The following is an 18,028-nucleotide window of genomic DNA, read 5'->3' on the forward strand; positions in this document are numbered from 1 at the left end:
CCTCCAACAAATATATAATTATCCCAACTGAATTAATTGTTTTATATTTCAAATATAAAATGAATATATATTTGATATTAATAGATACAAAATTGGACTACACAACTTATTTAACAAATTTTTGTGTGAAACAAAATTATTAACACGCTACTCATACATATAAAAAATTTATAACATAATAAAAATGAAAAATAGATAAAATAGTTAGGTCACTAACTAAATTATATTTTTTTAATTTAGGACGGAGAGAGTAATAATTATGAATGTGTATATATATATTAACCTAATTATCATAGTATAATTTTTGTCTAAAGTTATAATAATCAAAATCACATGAATTTGATATACCGAATCAATATTAAATTTTGGTTAATCTATTATTATAATTAATTAAATAAGCTTATATGTGATTTTTTTTCATAGATTAGGCGGTTAAATTCGTCTAAACCTCCTTTTTGTATTTTAATTTATTATAACACACACGATTTTCTAAAAAATAAATTTTATATTCTGAAAGATAATTCTTAAATAATAATTTATCATATATTTTTTTAATATTTTTATCATTGGACTTTATTTAATGAAAAATATATATATGTGTAATTTTATAAATTAAACTTGCATCCTTACAATTTATTGTTTTGGGAATATTGTTTGACAGCCGGTTCATGGACATGAACCGGGAACCAAACCAGAAGATAGGACTATTCGTTCTATCAATGGCAAATGAACACAGCAGTGTTTACACAAATGTGAAATTAATTAATAAACATTTAATTATTTACTTCTAACTAATTTTTAGTTATTATGTGATTGCTATGGATGAGTTTATTATGTGTTTGAATTTAATTGTACTAGCTAATTCAAAGTGTTACATGTATCTTATTTTATCTATTTAAATTCAAAATATTTATTTTTTTACTGAAGATTACCAAGTGTCTTTTAGTTTTTACTTTTAAATGAAATTATTTAAATATCCTTCATATATAGTTGAAAAGAACTAAAATAGGTCTCTCTATCCGGATAGATTCTATCCGGATAGCTTTTTCCATAGTATATTGCTTATGAGAAAATCAAATTTTGATTAGACACGATGATGATGATGATACTCCTAATATATTTTTGAGCATGGAATTCGTTGAGGAAGTTAATTAAAATGTTAGGATTTTGAGAATTTTAAGGATGTGCTGTCATGTATTGTCTGATAAATCATCAGTTTGTAACACCACTTCAAGTGCCTATTTATTTGCTGAAATATCTTTACCAAACTTTGTTTTCGGAATCTAGAGATTCAATTATCCCTTTTGTTTGTTTGGCCATTGCTTAGCTTAAATATCCCACAAATTCATAATGCATAAAAACATTACTTATTTCATTTTCGTATAGTTTAACGTCAACTATACTTTCATTAAACTAATTAAGTCTAGAGATAATATCAATGTTTTCTTTAATTACAATGGAAAAAAAGGAAAAAACATACTCTCTCCGGTCCATAATATTTGTTGCATTTGGCCATTTCACATATATTAAGAAAATAATAAATATGTCTTGATTTGTGTATAGTTTTACTAAATTGTTCATATTAATTACCACTTGTTTTATGTTTGACTAGTTCTTTGAACCTTACAAAGTATTTATTGCTAGGGATAATTTTGGAAAAATAGCAATTAATGCTTTCTTGAAACTCTAATATGACAAATATTATGGACCAAAAAAAATTATCAAATGCGACAAATATTATGGACCGGAGGGAGTATATATAAAGACAAATTCTAAAATATAACTTCTTGTAAAGTCAATTAGTAAACCAAGCAAAGATATAAGTTAATTTTTGAATTTATAATAACTTTCTAACTAATATATTTTCCAAAAAGTATATAAATTTGAACCAAATGAGACACAATTTATTATCGAAGTGCTCATCGGATCATTGATATCCGTCGAACCATCTGAATTCTCTCTATTACAGATTTGCACAGGAAGTCATATTCCATCAACGACCATAGGTGAATCAATGGAAGCTATTCTTTATATAGTAAACGTTTGCATTAGACTATTACTGAACTCAATTATTCATTCAACTTGGAGGGGCATTCAGTCGCTTTTTCATTTGTAGGAATAGATGTAAGATTTGACAATTAACTGATAACTGACATACCCATATGGCCATATATATATAAGAGTCACAATTTAGAGAAAAAAATAAATTTTAACATTCTAAATCTAATAAAAAAAATATTCACAGGTTGATAATATATGAAAAAAATGAGTACTTGTAACTTATAAGTTAAAACAAACTACTTTAATTCAGTTATTTTCTTTGGTAAGTCCAATATTATATCAAATTTATGATTGTGATATTTTTTTTTTCAGATGTCGCGTTTTTTCTAGTCTCAGTATGATATAATATAATGTGTGCGTATTATGAAAATATATGCATCTTTATGTTGTTCTAAATATTTTCAAATTGTTTCTTTGCAGTTAACTTTATATTCGGTCATTAGTGCCACCAAAATTTAGTCCCTATAAAACAAAAATTTGCAATTATGAAGTATGCAGCTAGCAAATACTTTGGCCTTTAAATTGCCAGATGATATTCATATCCCATGGTTATCTAAAAATAGTATAAAGAGTTTATAATTATTTAGAAACATTATATGCTGGTGTGTGTGACACCGACGGGGGACTAAAATATGCATGTGGGTCAATCTTCTTCCCATTTTTAGCCATCAAAGAAGCTACCACACTATTTTTCTCAACTCATTATAGCCTGATAAGCTAATACCTTCTTATTATGTTCCACAATTAAGGTTTAATCCATCAAAATATCTTTTCTACTTTCATTTTTTATTTATTTATTTGATTCTTCTTTAAAATTTACAATTTAAATTCTTTTTATATTATTCCTCTTTATTTAGTGAGATTTTTAATAGACGGACATTATGAACATATAACTCATTCAAACCGTTAAGTAATTTATAATTTCCACATAAAAAGAATATAAAATCTATATATTTTTATATTTTATTTATCTGATCATTTTTTTAAATTGTTTTATTCAATAGACTCTTATATTTATAATTTTTTATTAACCTGGTCTCTCTCAAATTTGATGATGTGACCTATTTTTTCAATGGTTGATTTATGTTTACATTTAAATTTGGTCTCACGTGTGTTTCACTGAGTAAGGCACGCTCCATTTTTTCAAAAAAAAAAAACTAAAAATTTATAATAAGTTAAATAGAGAGGTTAGATAAAAATAATTTTTTTAAAATAAATAAATCTATAAAAATTAAAAAAATTAAAAATACAGGTCTCAAGATGAGTTTGGCTCACAATTAATTCTAGAAGGACATCTTAAATTATTCATCTTATTTTATACATGCATACTAATACAAAGGCTAAAGTTATTTACATAATATGCTAAGCTTAATATATCGTTTAACCTCTAAATTATTCACCTTGTAGGTTTGACAAACATAAATACCCAAAACTTATCTTTAATGACCATAAAGATGAAATTGCCCAAAATCAATAAAATAAATGAACCAAGTATAAGAGTTAATTGCACGACATCTTATGCATCTATCAACGAGTGAAACGTCCAGTAAGTAGAAAATATATTTTTTAATTTGGTTAGGTGACGACTCCATTTTCAAATTAAAATCAAAAAAATTGGCATAAGTGTGAGCGATCAGGGCTCCCGTGCTGGGTCCTCAAATCCGCCTTCTGCTTACAAAAAATATACTGAAATAAACCTAATTTAATTAGTAAAGGTTTAGAATACAGAGAGAAAATTAAGATAAATAATTTCCCAAGCCTTTATAATATGAAAAGTAAGATAATCATAAATTTATTTATAGAAATTAAAGGAAAACTAACATAAATAATTTATTAAAGGTTTTTTAATATCAAAAGTAACTTAGTTTTTATTTAATATATAATTTAAATTTAATATAAAAAGAACAATATTGAAATTAAATTTAAAATAAAACAGACTAGAATAGTTTATTAAGAGTTTTTAATTTAAAAATAAAATAAACTATTACCGCTTATAGTGCTGGAAATAAACTGATAGTAAATTTAAATTATTTTTATTAATTTTTTTAACTCTATCTTTATTCACAACAGCACCAACAACAGCGATGATGGTCAGTAACTGGTGATGGTGGTCTGTGGTAATTTAATTTTTTGCCAAAGGGTCTGTGGTAATAGAATTAGTTGAAGTTGTAACAATGACAACAATAATAATTTCTGCAAAACTGCATTATTCCAAAAAAAAAAATAACAAAATCAATTTGTTTTGCTTTTTCAAAATGAAAATGTATTTTTACAATTTTATGCTGGTTAGATAATTTTGAGATTACAAATCATTGTGTTTTTACAAAATGATTATCAAATTATAAAAAAATATAAAATAGTTTTCGAGCTATTTTTTTTACAAAAGGATTATCATCTTGATGATATGGATAAAGAAAAAAATATATAATAAGATAACTATTTTGTAAAAATATAATAAATTGGTAATTATTTTGTAACTTTTTAATTCGGTAACTGTTTTGTAAAAGAAAAAAAGCTAAAATTTGATAACCATTTGATAACTATTTATAATTTAATAATCGTTTTATAAAATAATTATAATTCAGTGGCCTCGTAAATATTTAACTCATCGATCAAATACGAGTATTTTAAATTAAATTCAAAATAATTGATCTAATATGGGCTTGGATACAGCCCAAACTTAATAAAATAAATATTTAAACCAGTCATGAGCAGATCGGGCCTGGATTTGACCCAATGAGTTGCTCTAAATAACACCAATTCTCGATATTGTTTACCACTAATTAATTACTAATAGGAGTCTAGTTACTTGATGCGTGTCAAAACCCGATTGGTGACCCTTTTTAAGGGTGTGCTAATCTTATATCTTCCCATACTATACTTTTTGAAAGTATGTCCAAATTATGTCTCTTTTTAATTTGATTTAGTGCCTTATCCATCTAGTAGAAAAGGAAAAGGAGAATTTTTATTTCCCCTTTAAATAATGTGTTAGAATGAGTTAATGTAATAATTTCTCACATATTTTCCGGTCGATTTGTCCATAACAATGACTGACGATTAAAAGTGATCGTTCATTTTACACTTAGACAATGTTTGGTTTATAATTTGTTTTTGCTAAATAACTTAAACAAAAGATAATATTCTATATGGCATGGCTATTTTATTTCAGATTTATTTTATAAATCAAATATAGTCCTAGTTCTACCCTTACATAGAAGAGTGAGATTCTTAAAAAAAAAAGAACAAATAGAAAGAAAGACAATTGGTAAGGATAGATTTGTGGGGTAGATAGAGACTGAAGTATTATTGTGTTTTCAAGAAGATAGTGAAGGATGAAGTCTTCTGCTACTCACCAACCCAACCCAAATCACTCAATTATATCCACAGTAAATTAAAGGCTACATATTGTTTATTTTTATTTAGCCTTTTGGGTCTTTGGATAAAAGCGTTTTAAAGTTCTAAACACGAGAAATTCTTATGTAGATTCAGTCCATCACGTCATCTGTAAACTAACGTGTTAGAATGAGTTTTAGTCCATCACGTCATCTATCCCATAATGACACGTCATTAAAATGATGACGATTTTATAAATTCGTTTGTTACTTATTTACACATCTGAATAGTAATATCACAAAATTATCATCATTTTAGTGACGTGTCATTATGTGATAAGTTTAGTTTATGGACGACGTGATAGACTGAGTCTATATAAAAATTTATCTTTAATCACATTTTTTTCTTAATATTTTTTATTGCCGTGTACAATATATTACAAATTAAATTCAAAAGTAAAAAAGAAAATGAAATGACACCCAAACAACTCGCACATAAAGATGAACATTGATGGAGATTAAATAGATGAGGTTAATTTAAATAAGGAAAGTTGGTGTTGATTGATGCTACATTATGAGGTAAAGGAAGATGACTAATAAAGAAAACTGGTGATTTTGCAGGTAATATAGCCACACTCCATCACCATGGATATGTCAATTTCCTATGCTAAACAATTCTGCTTTCTCATTTTTGCTATAAGTTCTTTTCTCTTTGGACCGGACCACAAACTATATATGTTTTTATCGGTGTTTTAAAAATCGAATCGGACTGTCCGGTCAGAACGGCCGAACTGGGATCCGGCCAATAATTCGGTTTAAAAAACACAAAAAACCAAAAATCTATTGAACCGAGTTGAATCGGATTGAACTGGACAAACCAGTCACTGAACTGGTTGGCTGCTATCAAACTGAATAAAGAGAATCAGCGACGGAAAAGTCCGTCGCTAACTTAAAATCTTTAGTGTCGTTTTTTTAATTTTTTTGTGATTGTTTAGATTTTTTTTAAATTTTTTTAAGATATTTTATACACATATTATTATAAATTTATTGTTCTCTTATTAATATAATTGTTTTTTAATTATATTATTCATATAATAATAATAGTTATTATTTTGATAATTTAAGGAGGGAGAAGCGCTTGTGGGAGGAATCAAACCCACGGCCTAACAGTTTGCTGTTCAGCGTTTATATCATTTATGTTAAAGCTTATTGGATATTTTTCATATAATTATTTTCTTATTTTGATGCTATATAAATACACTATAAAAATAATATAGAAAAAACACCATAAAATACTATAAAAAATATGCATAAAAATATAAAAAAAAAATATAAAAAGTGAAAAAAAAAAATGAAATTAAAAAACTGAAAAGAGTCAAACAAAAAGAATTAAAAAGAGAAAGAAAAGAGTAATTGGCTAATGGTAAGAAACCCACATGGTGGTCTTAAATGCAACATGAGGGTGGGCTGCTGGGCTTACATGAGCTACCACATGTTTCTGTCTTTGCTCTGCCAATGTCTATACCCATATAAGGATTTAAGTAATATATAAATTATTTTATTGACAAATTAATATACAAATTTAATAATTATGTACAATTAGTACATTTTAACAAATTAACTTATAAATTAAAAGGATAAATTGCCAATTTAATAGACAATTAACTTATAAATTGAAGGAGTAAATTGTCAAAATGGATCAAATTGCCTATAATTACGTACCAAGTTCGTGTACTAATTGCCCATAAAATTAATTAGTATATGTTAATTCTCTATTACTTACAAGTTGAGGGGGCATATTACCACTTACGTCCTCATATAAGTAGGTCCAAATTTCTAATTTGTCATCAAGAAACTAATATTAAATAATATTCTTTTATTTTCTTTCATATTTTATTTTATATAAAGCTCAGTTATCTCTAATTTATAATCCAATTCATGCTTCTCGTTTTGATATACAAAAACTTTAATTAAATCAAATCCCTACTATTAATCATCATTTCTGCTAATTTTGGATGAACACCATTCCTCATCACCATTCTTTATATTAAATTTATATTATCAACATTATTTTACATTTTTTCTGGAATCAAAATATTTAAAACAGAGCGTGTAGTTTAAATTTTTAAATTTTGCATTCTACATTTTTTTGATGCCCTATATTCTAAGAATATAAGAATTTTGTAAGTTACATTTGTGGAGTGTGTATTTTTAATCTCTTTCTTTCATATAAAATTCATAGGATTTTTAATTATATTGTGAAATTTAGGATTGATAAGAACAAAAGTGAAATTTACTTTAAAATAAGAGGAAAAGTCATGTAGCTTATTCTAATTTCTAATATTTCTTTATATAGATATAATATAAATGTTTCATAAAAAAAGATATACTATAAATGAAAAATAATCAATCATTGAACCATATGATGTCTTTGTATAAGTTAGCCTTTTTTTATATAAAATAAGTGTCCATTTTATACTTATAAATTATAATATACGTACTAACATGCAATTCAATATTACATTTAATATAGTAGACGTTTGCAATATCTAATCATTGAGTTGCCATACAAGAATGTACACATCTCAATATGGGTGTGCAAAAACAAACTAACAAATCAAACCGATAAACTCAATTTAACTTGATTTGATATTTTAAAATAAAAAAATTGTTTGGTATGGTTTGGTTTATGTAACTTTAGAGGAAGACAAATTAAAAATCAAAATAAAAAATGAACCAACTAGTTCGGTTTGATTTTAAAAGAATGATTTCCTTAAATTTTTTGTTCAATATTAGAAAATATTAGTTTTGTTTGGTTTGGTTATAATTGAATGCATACCCCTACACTTCACAACATATGAATTCATAAGAGTTTTTTTAATACTTTCAGAACATCATGATTTTAACTATTATAAATGACAAATCCCTTAAGATTCATCACTTATAATTATGTTAAAATTACTAGTATTTCTTACTTTAAATTTAAAACAATTACTATATTCTCTCTGAATTTTTAATATTAAATGATTGAAACCTTCCTTATAAGAAATTATAGCTAAATGAAATTAAAATATCATACAGAAATAATTTTTTTAGAAATTTTAGAAACAAATAATTTTAATTTAATATTATGGATGACAGTGGTTTAAAGCATGGTTGTACACTTAAAATATGTACAATAAAAAAAATCACGAATCTGAAAAATGTATTTTAAGATTATAATAAGCAGACGATATTTACATTACAGTACAATTATATTTACTTTTTTAGAGTCATGCATTAAGCCAATGCTGCAAAATAAGTAGAACCAGCTTGAAAGCATTACAAGAAATAGCTAGCCATCTTCTTCGCCATAATAACGCGTAAAATTGCAGTAAATGGTGTCTGATAAAAAGGTTCTCTTTCAAAAGTAACATCTTGACTTTCTTATATTACAATCTAATTTTTATATTAAAATATAGTTTGATACTACTTTTTGTCCATAATACTTTTTATTTTGTATTTTTTTTATTCTATAATACTTATCATTTAATAATATTAAAAAAACAGTTATTATTTTTATCAAATTTATCCTTATTAATTTATTAAAAGAATACAACAACACAGATTAATTTTTTTTTATTTATGAATAGAGTTTATTTAGCAAAAATATTTATAAATTAAAATATATTTATTATTTTATCAGGGACAAATATCATCAACAGGAAAAAGTATAAATTAGTGCAACATGCAAATGTATTTATTACTATCCTCTTTATATTTAAATAGTAGATGGGGACACTTTTTTTCCTTTTCTGTTGCAAAATAATTTCTTATGCTATTATTATTGATGAGGTTCAGGCAAAGAAAATATTAATATTCATGAGGTGCTTATGCTTCTTCCCATCCCTTTACAGTATGGAACTATTGGGTTGTCAATTTATTTTTGCATGGCCAATATCAAATTAGTCCCACTTTATTTTACAAGAAATTATCCATATACTATATGTTACTGAATCTCTTCACATGTGCATTAAAGGCTCTCAGCCTGCAAATTTTGCTAAGACACTTGAAATTCTTTCAGCTGTTTTAAAAAGGAAAGATGGAAAATAAAAAAATGATTGGCGGGGTGAGGAAGTTGGTCATGGAGTTCATGTCTTGGTATGATCTTTTGTTTCTTTCTGATTTACACCAAACATCCGTTGTTATTCTACGGAATCAAAAAAAAAAAGAGAATGAAAAAAATTAAAAACATAAAATAATAATTAAAAGTGATAACCAATGAACTATATAATTTAAATGTTAGCGGTTTACTATAGTCGTCGGTTCAACTCCTCTCACCAACGCTTTCTTTTTTCAATTATCAAAAAGAAAATATCAAAAGTGATTAAAGATAATATGATCTTATATTCATGAATAGCGGCTTCAATCCCTAATTTCACCTTGGATTATTCATATTGCATCTTTATATATTCATCGTATGAATTTTCGTTCAAGCGGATCTAATACGCATTATTGTTTTTTTTTGTCTCAAACTGTAAACACTAAATTATTATTAATTGTCATATATATTCTTATTAATTATCGTAAAATGTATTAAAAAAATATAAAAATATAAAAATTATAATCACTCATTAAAGTATAATTGAATATCTATAATTTGAGGCAAAATAAATTAGAACATTGTGGATTTTTTTTTATAAATTAACTCATTTAATTTAAGAAAACTAAATTTTTAATGATCATATATCTTTGTTCTAATTTTTTTTTATCGATTTTGGATAAATTTTAAGTTTTTTCAATATGAATCTTTGTACCGTTCAGTTGAGGAAATAGTTGTGGGTATTTAAGTCTCCATAACTTTGAAATTAAAGAGGGTTTTCTGGCCTTAATAATTGCAGCACTATTACTTGGATTAGCCAGCAAAATTGTGCAAAGGTTAATGGTGGTTGACTTTTCTCTTTTTTGTAAGTTGTCATGCATAGATTCACAAGAAACCACACATTATTCTTTAATGGAGTATTTATTTTTTGAAAAATACACATCATTTTTTAATTATACATTCCATCCCATACATTAAATCTACCTCGTGTTCTTTATTATGCTATTTTATTACATTTTCCCTGTATATTTCACAGAAGACTACTTTTTCATTCGATATATTCATAATACCTTATGTTGCCCGTAATTAGTATGTGGATCTTAATTTTCTAATTTTGATAATAAAATTAACAAAATTGTAATAAATATAGTAATATAAAATCAGTTGGGATAAAATTTTCCATAAATAATTAGATTAAACAACATACTTTTCTTTCAAAACAAAATTCAAGAAAGTGAAAAGTCCAAATTACCAAATACTAGGGTGAGTATTTAGTTAGATCAAATCGAACCGGATTAAATGTATTTTATTAAAAACCGAACAGAACAGAATATAAAAATAAATATACTTCAAAAAATTCATATTGAATCAAACTAAAGTAGGTTTGATTTATTTTTTTTTCAGTTTGATTTGTACTAAAATTAGTTAAGTTTTTATATCAAAAACCAAAACAATATAAAAAAATATTTAATGTCAAACCGAACTGGAAAATTAAAAAATTTACAGTGTCAAATCGAACTGAAAAGTTAGTTTTTTATGATATCAAACCGGATAAAACAAAATTTTTATGTTCAGTTTGATTCAATTTTTACAAGTTTCGTCAAATATGTCCTATGATCCGCTTATTATTATTTTTATTTTTTTTGATGACGAGGGAACCCCCGGCGGAGCCCGACCACCTGAATAAATCTTCGGGGAGGCTAGTCTCGGCATCTCATCGCCCGGACCTCCCATTTAATATGGGTTTTTAACCACTCATCCACAAATGATTCCAATAAGTCCTATTTGTGGGATATGAGATTTTTTTTTTGCCGGAAAGATTAAAAATATCTTCATTAAAATACGACTATAAAAGTCTCAGATCTAGCAACACCAAAGATGCTAGATATTACACAAATCTTCTAAGGGCTTTTGAGCTACTATGAGCCACCCAATAAACTCAAGAAACACTAAATCTAATAGTAGATTTAGGCAAAATGAATATAAAATATAAATTTAAAAAAATTTCAACAAGGCATAGATCTAAAATCTAAACACCAAACTTAATTGCAACCTTTTAAATTTATATATGAAAATTCCTCGCCACCGGATCTACCGAAGATGATGCAGGAAAAGCCGCCCGGAATCCGGAGATATCGGCCAGAATTCGGAGCTGCCGAAGAGATGCCGAGCCGCCGGAGACAGAAAGATGAGAAACAGGCGCCGGAGATGCCAGACATGCCGGATGTTGCAAAGTCGCCGGAAAACGCAAAAGAAAAGAACAACAGTAGAACAATCATACTTTAAGGAAGGAAAAATGAAAAACAACTAAAAATTATCTATTTATTGTGAAATAAGGAAATATTAAGAAAAGATTTAGGGAAGGGAGATGGATTTTGGCAAAGATTTGCCAAAAATCCATCTCCCTTAGTGTAGTTGTGCGGCTAGGGTTTGTGAGGTTGAGAGAATTTTAGAAAGAAGTTTTTCAGAGAGATGATCGATTTTATCTGGTTGTTGGGAATATGAGATTTTGAACTTTGGTTTTTTTATCTCCCATGCTTACTGTCCACACTTGTGACCAATTGAGCCAACCCATAGTGGGTGACCCGCTTATTATTTTTGTATGGAAAAAAAATAACAAGAAAGAAAAAATCATTTTGTTTGTTAACTTGAGTACTATTAACGAGTTGTTCATTTTCTAAACTAAGAAGAAAGCACATTATTGCACCTGGGTTATATATAAATTCATACTCATGTCATTTTTTCCTGAATTAGTGAAATGTGTATACCAAAATAAAGAACATAACAAATGAAGAAAGGAGTCATTATTCTCATTAGACAACATTAAGTAAATTGAGATTTACACGTTGTGTGTACGTTCTAGCACTATTGGAGTGAGAACCTAACACTACCAAAAAGGTTTTCTAAAATACCCAAAAAAAAGTTAATAATTAATTAGTAGCATATTAATTAATCTACTAATTAATTAAATAATCAAATTTTTCTTTTGCTAGACCCATAGCTAAAAAATCTACTTTTTTACGATTACATGGTTCATTTGAATACGAAATCCAATCTTGGGGTTTCGACTCTCACATAAAGTTTTTGTTTCGGTAATTCAAAAGTGGAAGAAATCTTGTCACTAATGAATCAATATTCGAAACCATTCCATTCCGGATCCCTTTCCAAACATCGGGTTTCTAAATTCTCATAGCGGACACCATAAATCCCCTAATGAAAAATAGTTTGATCATCCAATGAGATCACTTGATTTGCTCCCTCATCAAGAAGCCATTTCTCAAGAACTGAAAGTGGTGGCATAGAATTTGGCTTGCTTTCATGTTGATGATCAGGTGGTGACATAGAATCAGAATTTGAAGAATCAAATGACTCAAAACCAAACAATGATTCAAACGTCTCTGCTAATTCAACCCCATGATCATCTGCCTTTAATTCTTGATCACTTGATGAAAATGAATCAGTAGGAGCCATTAAATCGCTGATAAATCCTTGTTCACTTTTTAATATCTTATTAGGCCCAGTTTTCATCCACCCTTGAAGCAATTTGGCAATATTTTCAGTGCTCGATGCATAAATAGAACCACTTGATTCTGGTTTTTCAGTTGAAAGATTCATGAACTGATCATCATTAATATTTTTGTTGCTTTGTAATTTCTCTGGAGATAAAGCTTCGTAGAGTGCTTTTCTGGCCGTGTGAATATCAGTTTGAAGCCTTCTTTCCCATTGACCTCTACTGATAATTGGTGTAGATGGTTCTTGATTTTTTGATTGATTTGCAGCTTCATTATGGTCATGGGATGATCCTGATTCAAGCTTTTTTAGCTTCTTCTTCAAATGTGTATTCCAATAGTTTTTAATGTCATTATCTGTTCTTTGTGGAAGATATGAAGCTATGGCTGCCCATCTGCAATTCCAAGAAAGTTAAAATTAAATTTCTTTTCTTTAAATCTTAATTTCAAGAACAATAAAAATGATTCAACAAAAGGTTCATTTCCCCCTATAATTTAGCTTGAAAGATGAAAATATCCAAAATTAATGGTTTTGAATGAAAAAACCCACATTTTAATAATTTTTAATTAGTTCACAACTTAATCTGACATCGTTCTTGATGGTTAAAAGTGTAAACTGATCAAAAATTGACAAATTATAAACATTTTTGTTTAAAATTGTGAATTAATACTTTTTCAGTATTTTGTGATAAGTAGTAGGATCAAAATGAATCTTTATTAAAATTAAAAGAGGGTAATTAACTGACGGTAAATATTTGTTTAAGTTACCTGTTGCCTAAAAGGGCTTGGAGGTGAATAATCATTTTCTCCTCATGATCAGTAAAATTACCACGTTTGATGCCTGGTCTGAGGTAATTAGTCCATCTAAGCCTGCAACTTTTACTGCATCTTAGCAAACCTGTAAAAGAAAACAAAACCACCCAACAGAGAAAGGACAAAAGCTAATTAGATCACAATTTCAGACACATAACAAAACAAAATCATCAACATTCTTTAATTACACTACATTTCCTTCATAACCAAAACAAAACCAAATAAAAAAAAGAAAAAATAATAATTAATTACCTGTGTTAGTGGGCACAGCTCTCCAATTACCAGGACCATGCTCTTGAATATAAGAAACCAACAGAATATCTTCTTCAGGAGTCCATGGCCCTTTCTTCATACCAATCTTATCACAGCATGGTGGTCTACCCATAATTATTTGGCTCTTTTTCCTTTGTTTTCTATGATTTTTCTTGTTGTTCTTGGTGCTAGGGTTTTAATGAAGGTGGTGAGTTGAAGCGAGTTATGCAAAGAAAGGACAATGATGCAAGGGCGAGGTAGCTGTGTTGGTCTGCATATATAGAAAAAAAGAAGCAAAGGTATAATTAAGGAAAAAGAGTCAAAAGATGACAGCAAATGCATTTACTGATGGGGTAACCCTAAACCAAAGTCAGCTGTGCCATTTCCTCTTCTGCCTCACAAAACCGCGGGGCATTCAATGTGGGTTTGCATCTATTTAATTTTAACCCTAAATTTACTTATCTGCTTTTTATTTCATTTCTTGAAGTAGGGTGTAATCGAGTCGGGTCGAGTTGGAAATACTGTCGAGTTCAAGCTCGATTCTAAAATTTAAAGTTCGAAAATCGGCTCGAACTCGATCGAATTTCATATTTAGTGTTCAAATTTAAATTCGGTAAATAATATGAGACTAGAACTCGATTTAAACTATGAAAATAAAGGTATAATTGTAAGTATATTGTATAATTATAAAAGATAAGAAAGTAAATTCATTAAAATTCGATTAGACTCTTGAGTTTATCGAGTTGAGTATTTTTATGCTCGAATTCAACTTGACAATTAATTAGAGTAGCTTGAACTTGAGTCCGACTCGATTAAATATCGAGTTAATTTTGGATAGCTCATTAGTTACTCTACTTGAATACAATCCTAACCCTATTATTACTGTATTTTCTCAAGAAATTAAAGCTCATTAATAAGCAAGTTTTTATTTTTCTTTGAGTTATTCGAGCTAAGGTGACTGACCCTACTGCATGTATCTGTCAAAAACAAGGAATACCCTTGTCCATTGACTATTAGTGAAAGTCTTTGAAGAGAAATTATTTCTGAGAGAGAGAGAATTGAATTAGAGTTATAATTAATATGAATTGCCTTGACCAGAGTGATTTTTCTGCTGGATACATAAATGTCCGATAGATATGATGCTAATTTGTTAGATTTTGCTTCTGCTTTTATCTGATAACACATTAACTTTTGCTGTAAATATGATGATACATATGCTGATAAAATATGATGATGAATTTCATATTTAGTAAATTCATCATAAATATTTTGGAATAAAAAACATAAAGAAATGGAAAAATTCTTATATAAATTCAGTCTAGCACGTCATCTGTGAATTAAGTCAATCATATCATAACACCTCATTAAAATGAGGGTATTTTTTTAATTTCGTTTGTTATTTGCATACTCTTTTGAATAATGATAATACAAGAATATCCTAATTTTAATAAGGTGTTATGATATACTCCGTCCCGTTTAAGAAGGGACAAATGAGTTTTGCACAAAGATTAATAAAATAAGACAATATTTCATTTTGTCATATCTACCCCTATTAATTAGTATAGTTTCTCCTAATAATAGAATATATTTATTGTAAATTGAATTGCATTTAATGCATATTAAAATAACTAAAGGGATAAAAGTGGAAGTTCAATATAAATTGGCACAGAAAACACGATATGACCTTCTTAGATGAGACAATTAAAAATGGGATATGTCCCTTCTTAAACGGGACGTGATAAGAAAGATAAGAAAGATATTTGATTAAACCAAATGAATTCTTGATTACAACACTAAGCTGAATTCATCAGCTATTTATAGAAAGCTCAAACTATAAACTGCTCCTAACAAACTCCTAACAAACTCAGCAACAGAATCCACGTGGAGAATGACATGAGGAGCAGCATGCTTCAAGATGCTTTAATCAACAAGAAAATAAGGAGTAGGAAACCTTCCATGTAACTCAGCAGCAGAAGAGTGAAGCTCTGTAGCTCAGTAAACAGCATAAGCTGTGATACCCCCCCTCAAGCTGGAGCATATAGATCAAGGAGCTTCAGCTTGGAGATAGCATAAGAAAAAGTAGCAGGTGGTAGAGGCTTTGTGAAACAGTCTGCAGTTTGATTAGCAGAAGTGACTGGCATGAGATGAATCAATCCAGATAAAAGCTTATCTCTGATGATATGGCAGTCAATTTCTATATGTTTGGACCTCTCATGGAAAACAGGATTATGAGCCAGTTGAATTGCAGAGGTATTATCACAATACACTTGAGCTGGAGCATGAATGGTCTGCATAAGATCCTGTAGCAGAAAAGTAATCCATTGTATCTCACAAGTTAAACTAGCAAGAGCTCTATATTCTGCCTCAGAGCTGGATCTAGAAACTGTGGACTGTTTCTTTGACTTCCAGGAAACTAATGAATCTCCAAGAAAAATACAATATCCTGATACAGATCTTCTGGTGTCTATGCATGAGGCCCAATCTGAGTCTGAAAAAGCAGTAAGAGCCTGGGAAGCAGCAGAAGAAAAGAAAAGTCATTTTCCAGGAGAACTTTTCAAATATCTTAACACTCTATGAACTGCTTGCATATGATCATTTGTAGGACAATCCAAAAACTGGGATAGTTGTTGGATGGCAAATGATAAATCTGGTCTTGTTGTGCATAAGTACAAAAGTTTGCCCACAAGTCTTCTATACTCAGTGTTAGAAGACAATAAATCTCCAGATTCTTTGCATAATTTCTTGGAATTCAACATAGGAGTAGGAACAGGCTTACAATCAAGAAAATTTGTCTCTTGCAGCAAGTCAAGAGCATATTTCCTTTGAGATAATGTGATTCCTGTTGAAGATCTAGCCACCTCCAGACCTAAAAAATACTTCAAAGTACCAAGATCTTTAATGCTGAAAGCATTATGCATATAAGTTTTAATCTTAGCTATAGCAGTCAATGAATTACTGGCCAATACCACATCATCAACATAAATCAATAGTGCTAGAAAAATATCACCATTGTGCTTAATAAACAAAGAGGGATCTGTATTTGCTGCTTTAAAACCTTGTGCAAGCAATGCTGTGGTCAGTTTTGAGTTCCATTGTCTACTGGCTTGCTTAAGGCCATAGAGTGATTTTTGTAATTTGCATACCTTAGTGGAATTGGTAGAAACTTCAAATCCTGGAGGTAGCTTCATGTATACTTCTTCATAGAGATCCCCATGGAGAAAAGCATTGTTTATGTCCAATTGATGCAAATGCCAGTTGTGTTTAGCAGCTAGAGCCAAAAGCAGTCTGACAGTTGTCATTTTGGCTACTGGAGAAAAAGTCTCCATGTAATCCAGACCTTCTTGCTGGGTATATCCTTTTGCAACAAGTCTGGCTTTGCATCTCTCTATGCTACCATCTGACTTATGTTTGACCTTGTATACCCACTTACAGCCAATTGCTTGTTTATGTGGAGGCAAGTCAGTGAGAGTCCATGTTTGATTTAACTCTAATGCCTGTATCTCAGCCTGCATAGCCTCTTTCCAATGAGGAAATTTGATTGCCTCAGTATAGGTTTTAGGTTCTGTGATGGATGAAATGGATAGAGAAAAATGTTTAAAAGATGGTGAAAGATTGTGATAGGATAAAACTGTGTGTAATGAGTGAGGTGAAGTAGTGTTAGGTAGTGAGACAGCATAGTCTTTAAGATGTTCAGGTAGATGAGTGATTCTACTAGAACGTCTTAAGACTGGAAAATCAGTGTTTGAAAAGATGGTTTGAGGTGTGGGTGAAGAAGATGGAGAATGAGACATATTTCTCCAAGGTGAAGATGTGAGGCCTGGAGAATTTGGTGGGTTAAGAGATTCTGCAGTAGTAGGAATAGAAGAAAGAATGTCAAAATCAAGAGTTTGATTTTGAGGCAAGTCTGCAGAATGATGGGGTACTGAGGCAAGAGGAAAGACACTTTCATAGAAGACAACATCTCTAGAAACTAATATTTG

General features: G+C 28.9%; 1 protein-coding gene across 1 annotated transcript; it reads right to left on the reverse strand.

Moving 5' to 3' along the window:
* Positions 1–12,263: 12,263 nt before the first annotated feature.
* LOC126679432 (myb-related protein 306-like) lies at positions 12,264–14,367 on the reverse strand. The gene is made up of 3 exons (XM_050374458.2): positions 14,049–14,367; positions 13,752–13,881; positions 12,264–13,378 (listed from the first exon to the last, which is right to left on the reverse strand). The coding sequence occupies exons 1-3, from the start codon at positions 14,179–14,181 to the stop codon at positions 12,685–12,687; spliced, it is 957 nt and encodes a 318-aa protein (XP_050230415.1). The 5' UTR covers positions 14,182–14,367; the 3' UTR covers positions 12,264–12,684.
* Positions 14,368–18,028: the final 3,661 nt, after the last annotated feature.

The sequence above is a fragment of the Mercurialis annua genome, linkage group LG4, assembly GCF_937616625.2.
Source record: "Mercurialis annua linkage group LG4, ddMerAnnu1.2, whole genome shotgun sequence".
NCBI classification, from domain to species: Eukaryota; Viridiplantae; Streptophyta; class Magnoliopsida; order Malpighiales; family Euphorbiaceae; genus Mercurialis; species Mercurialis annua.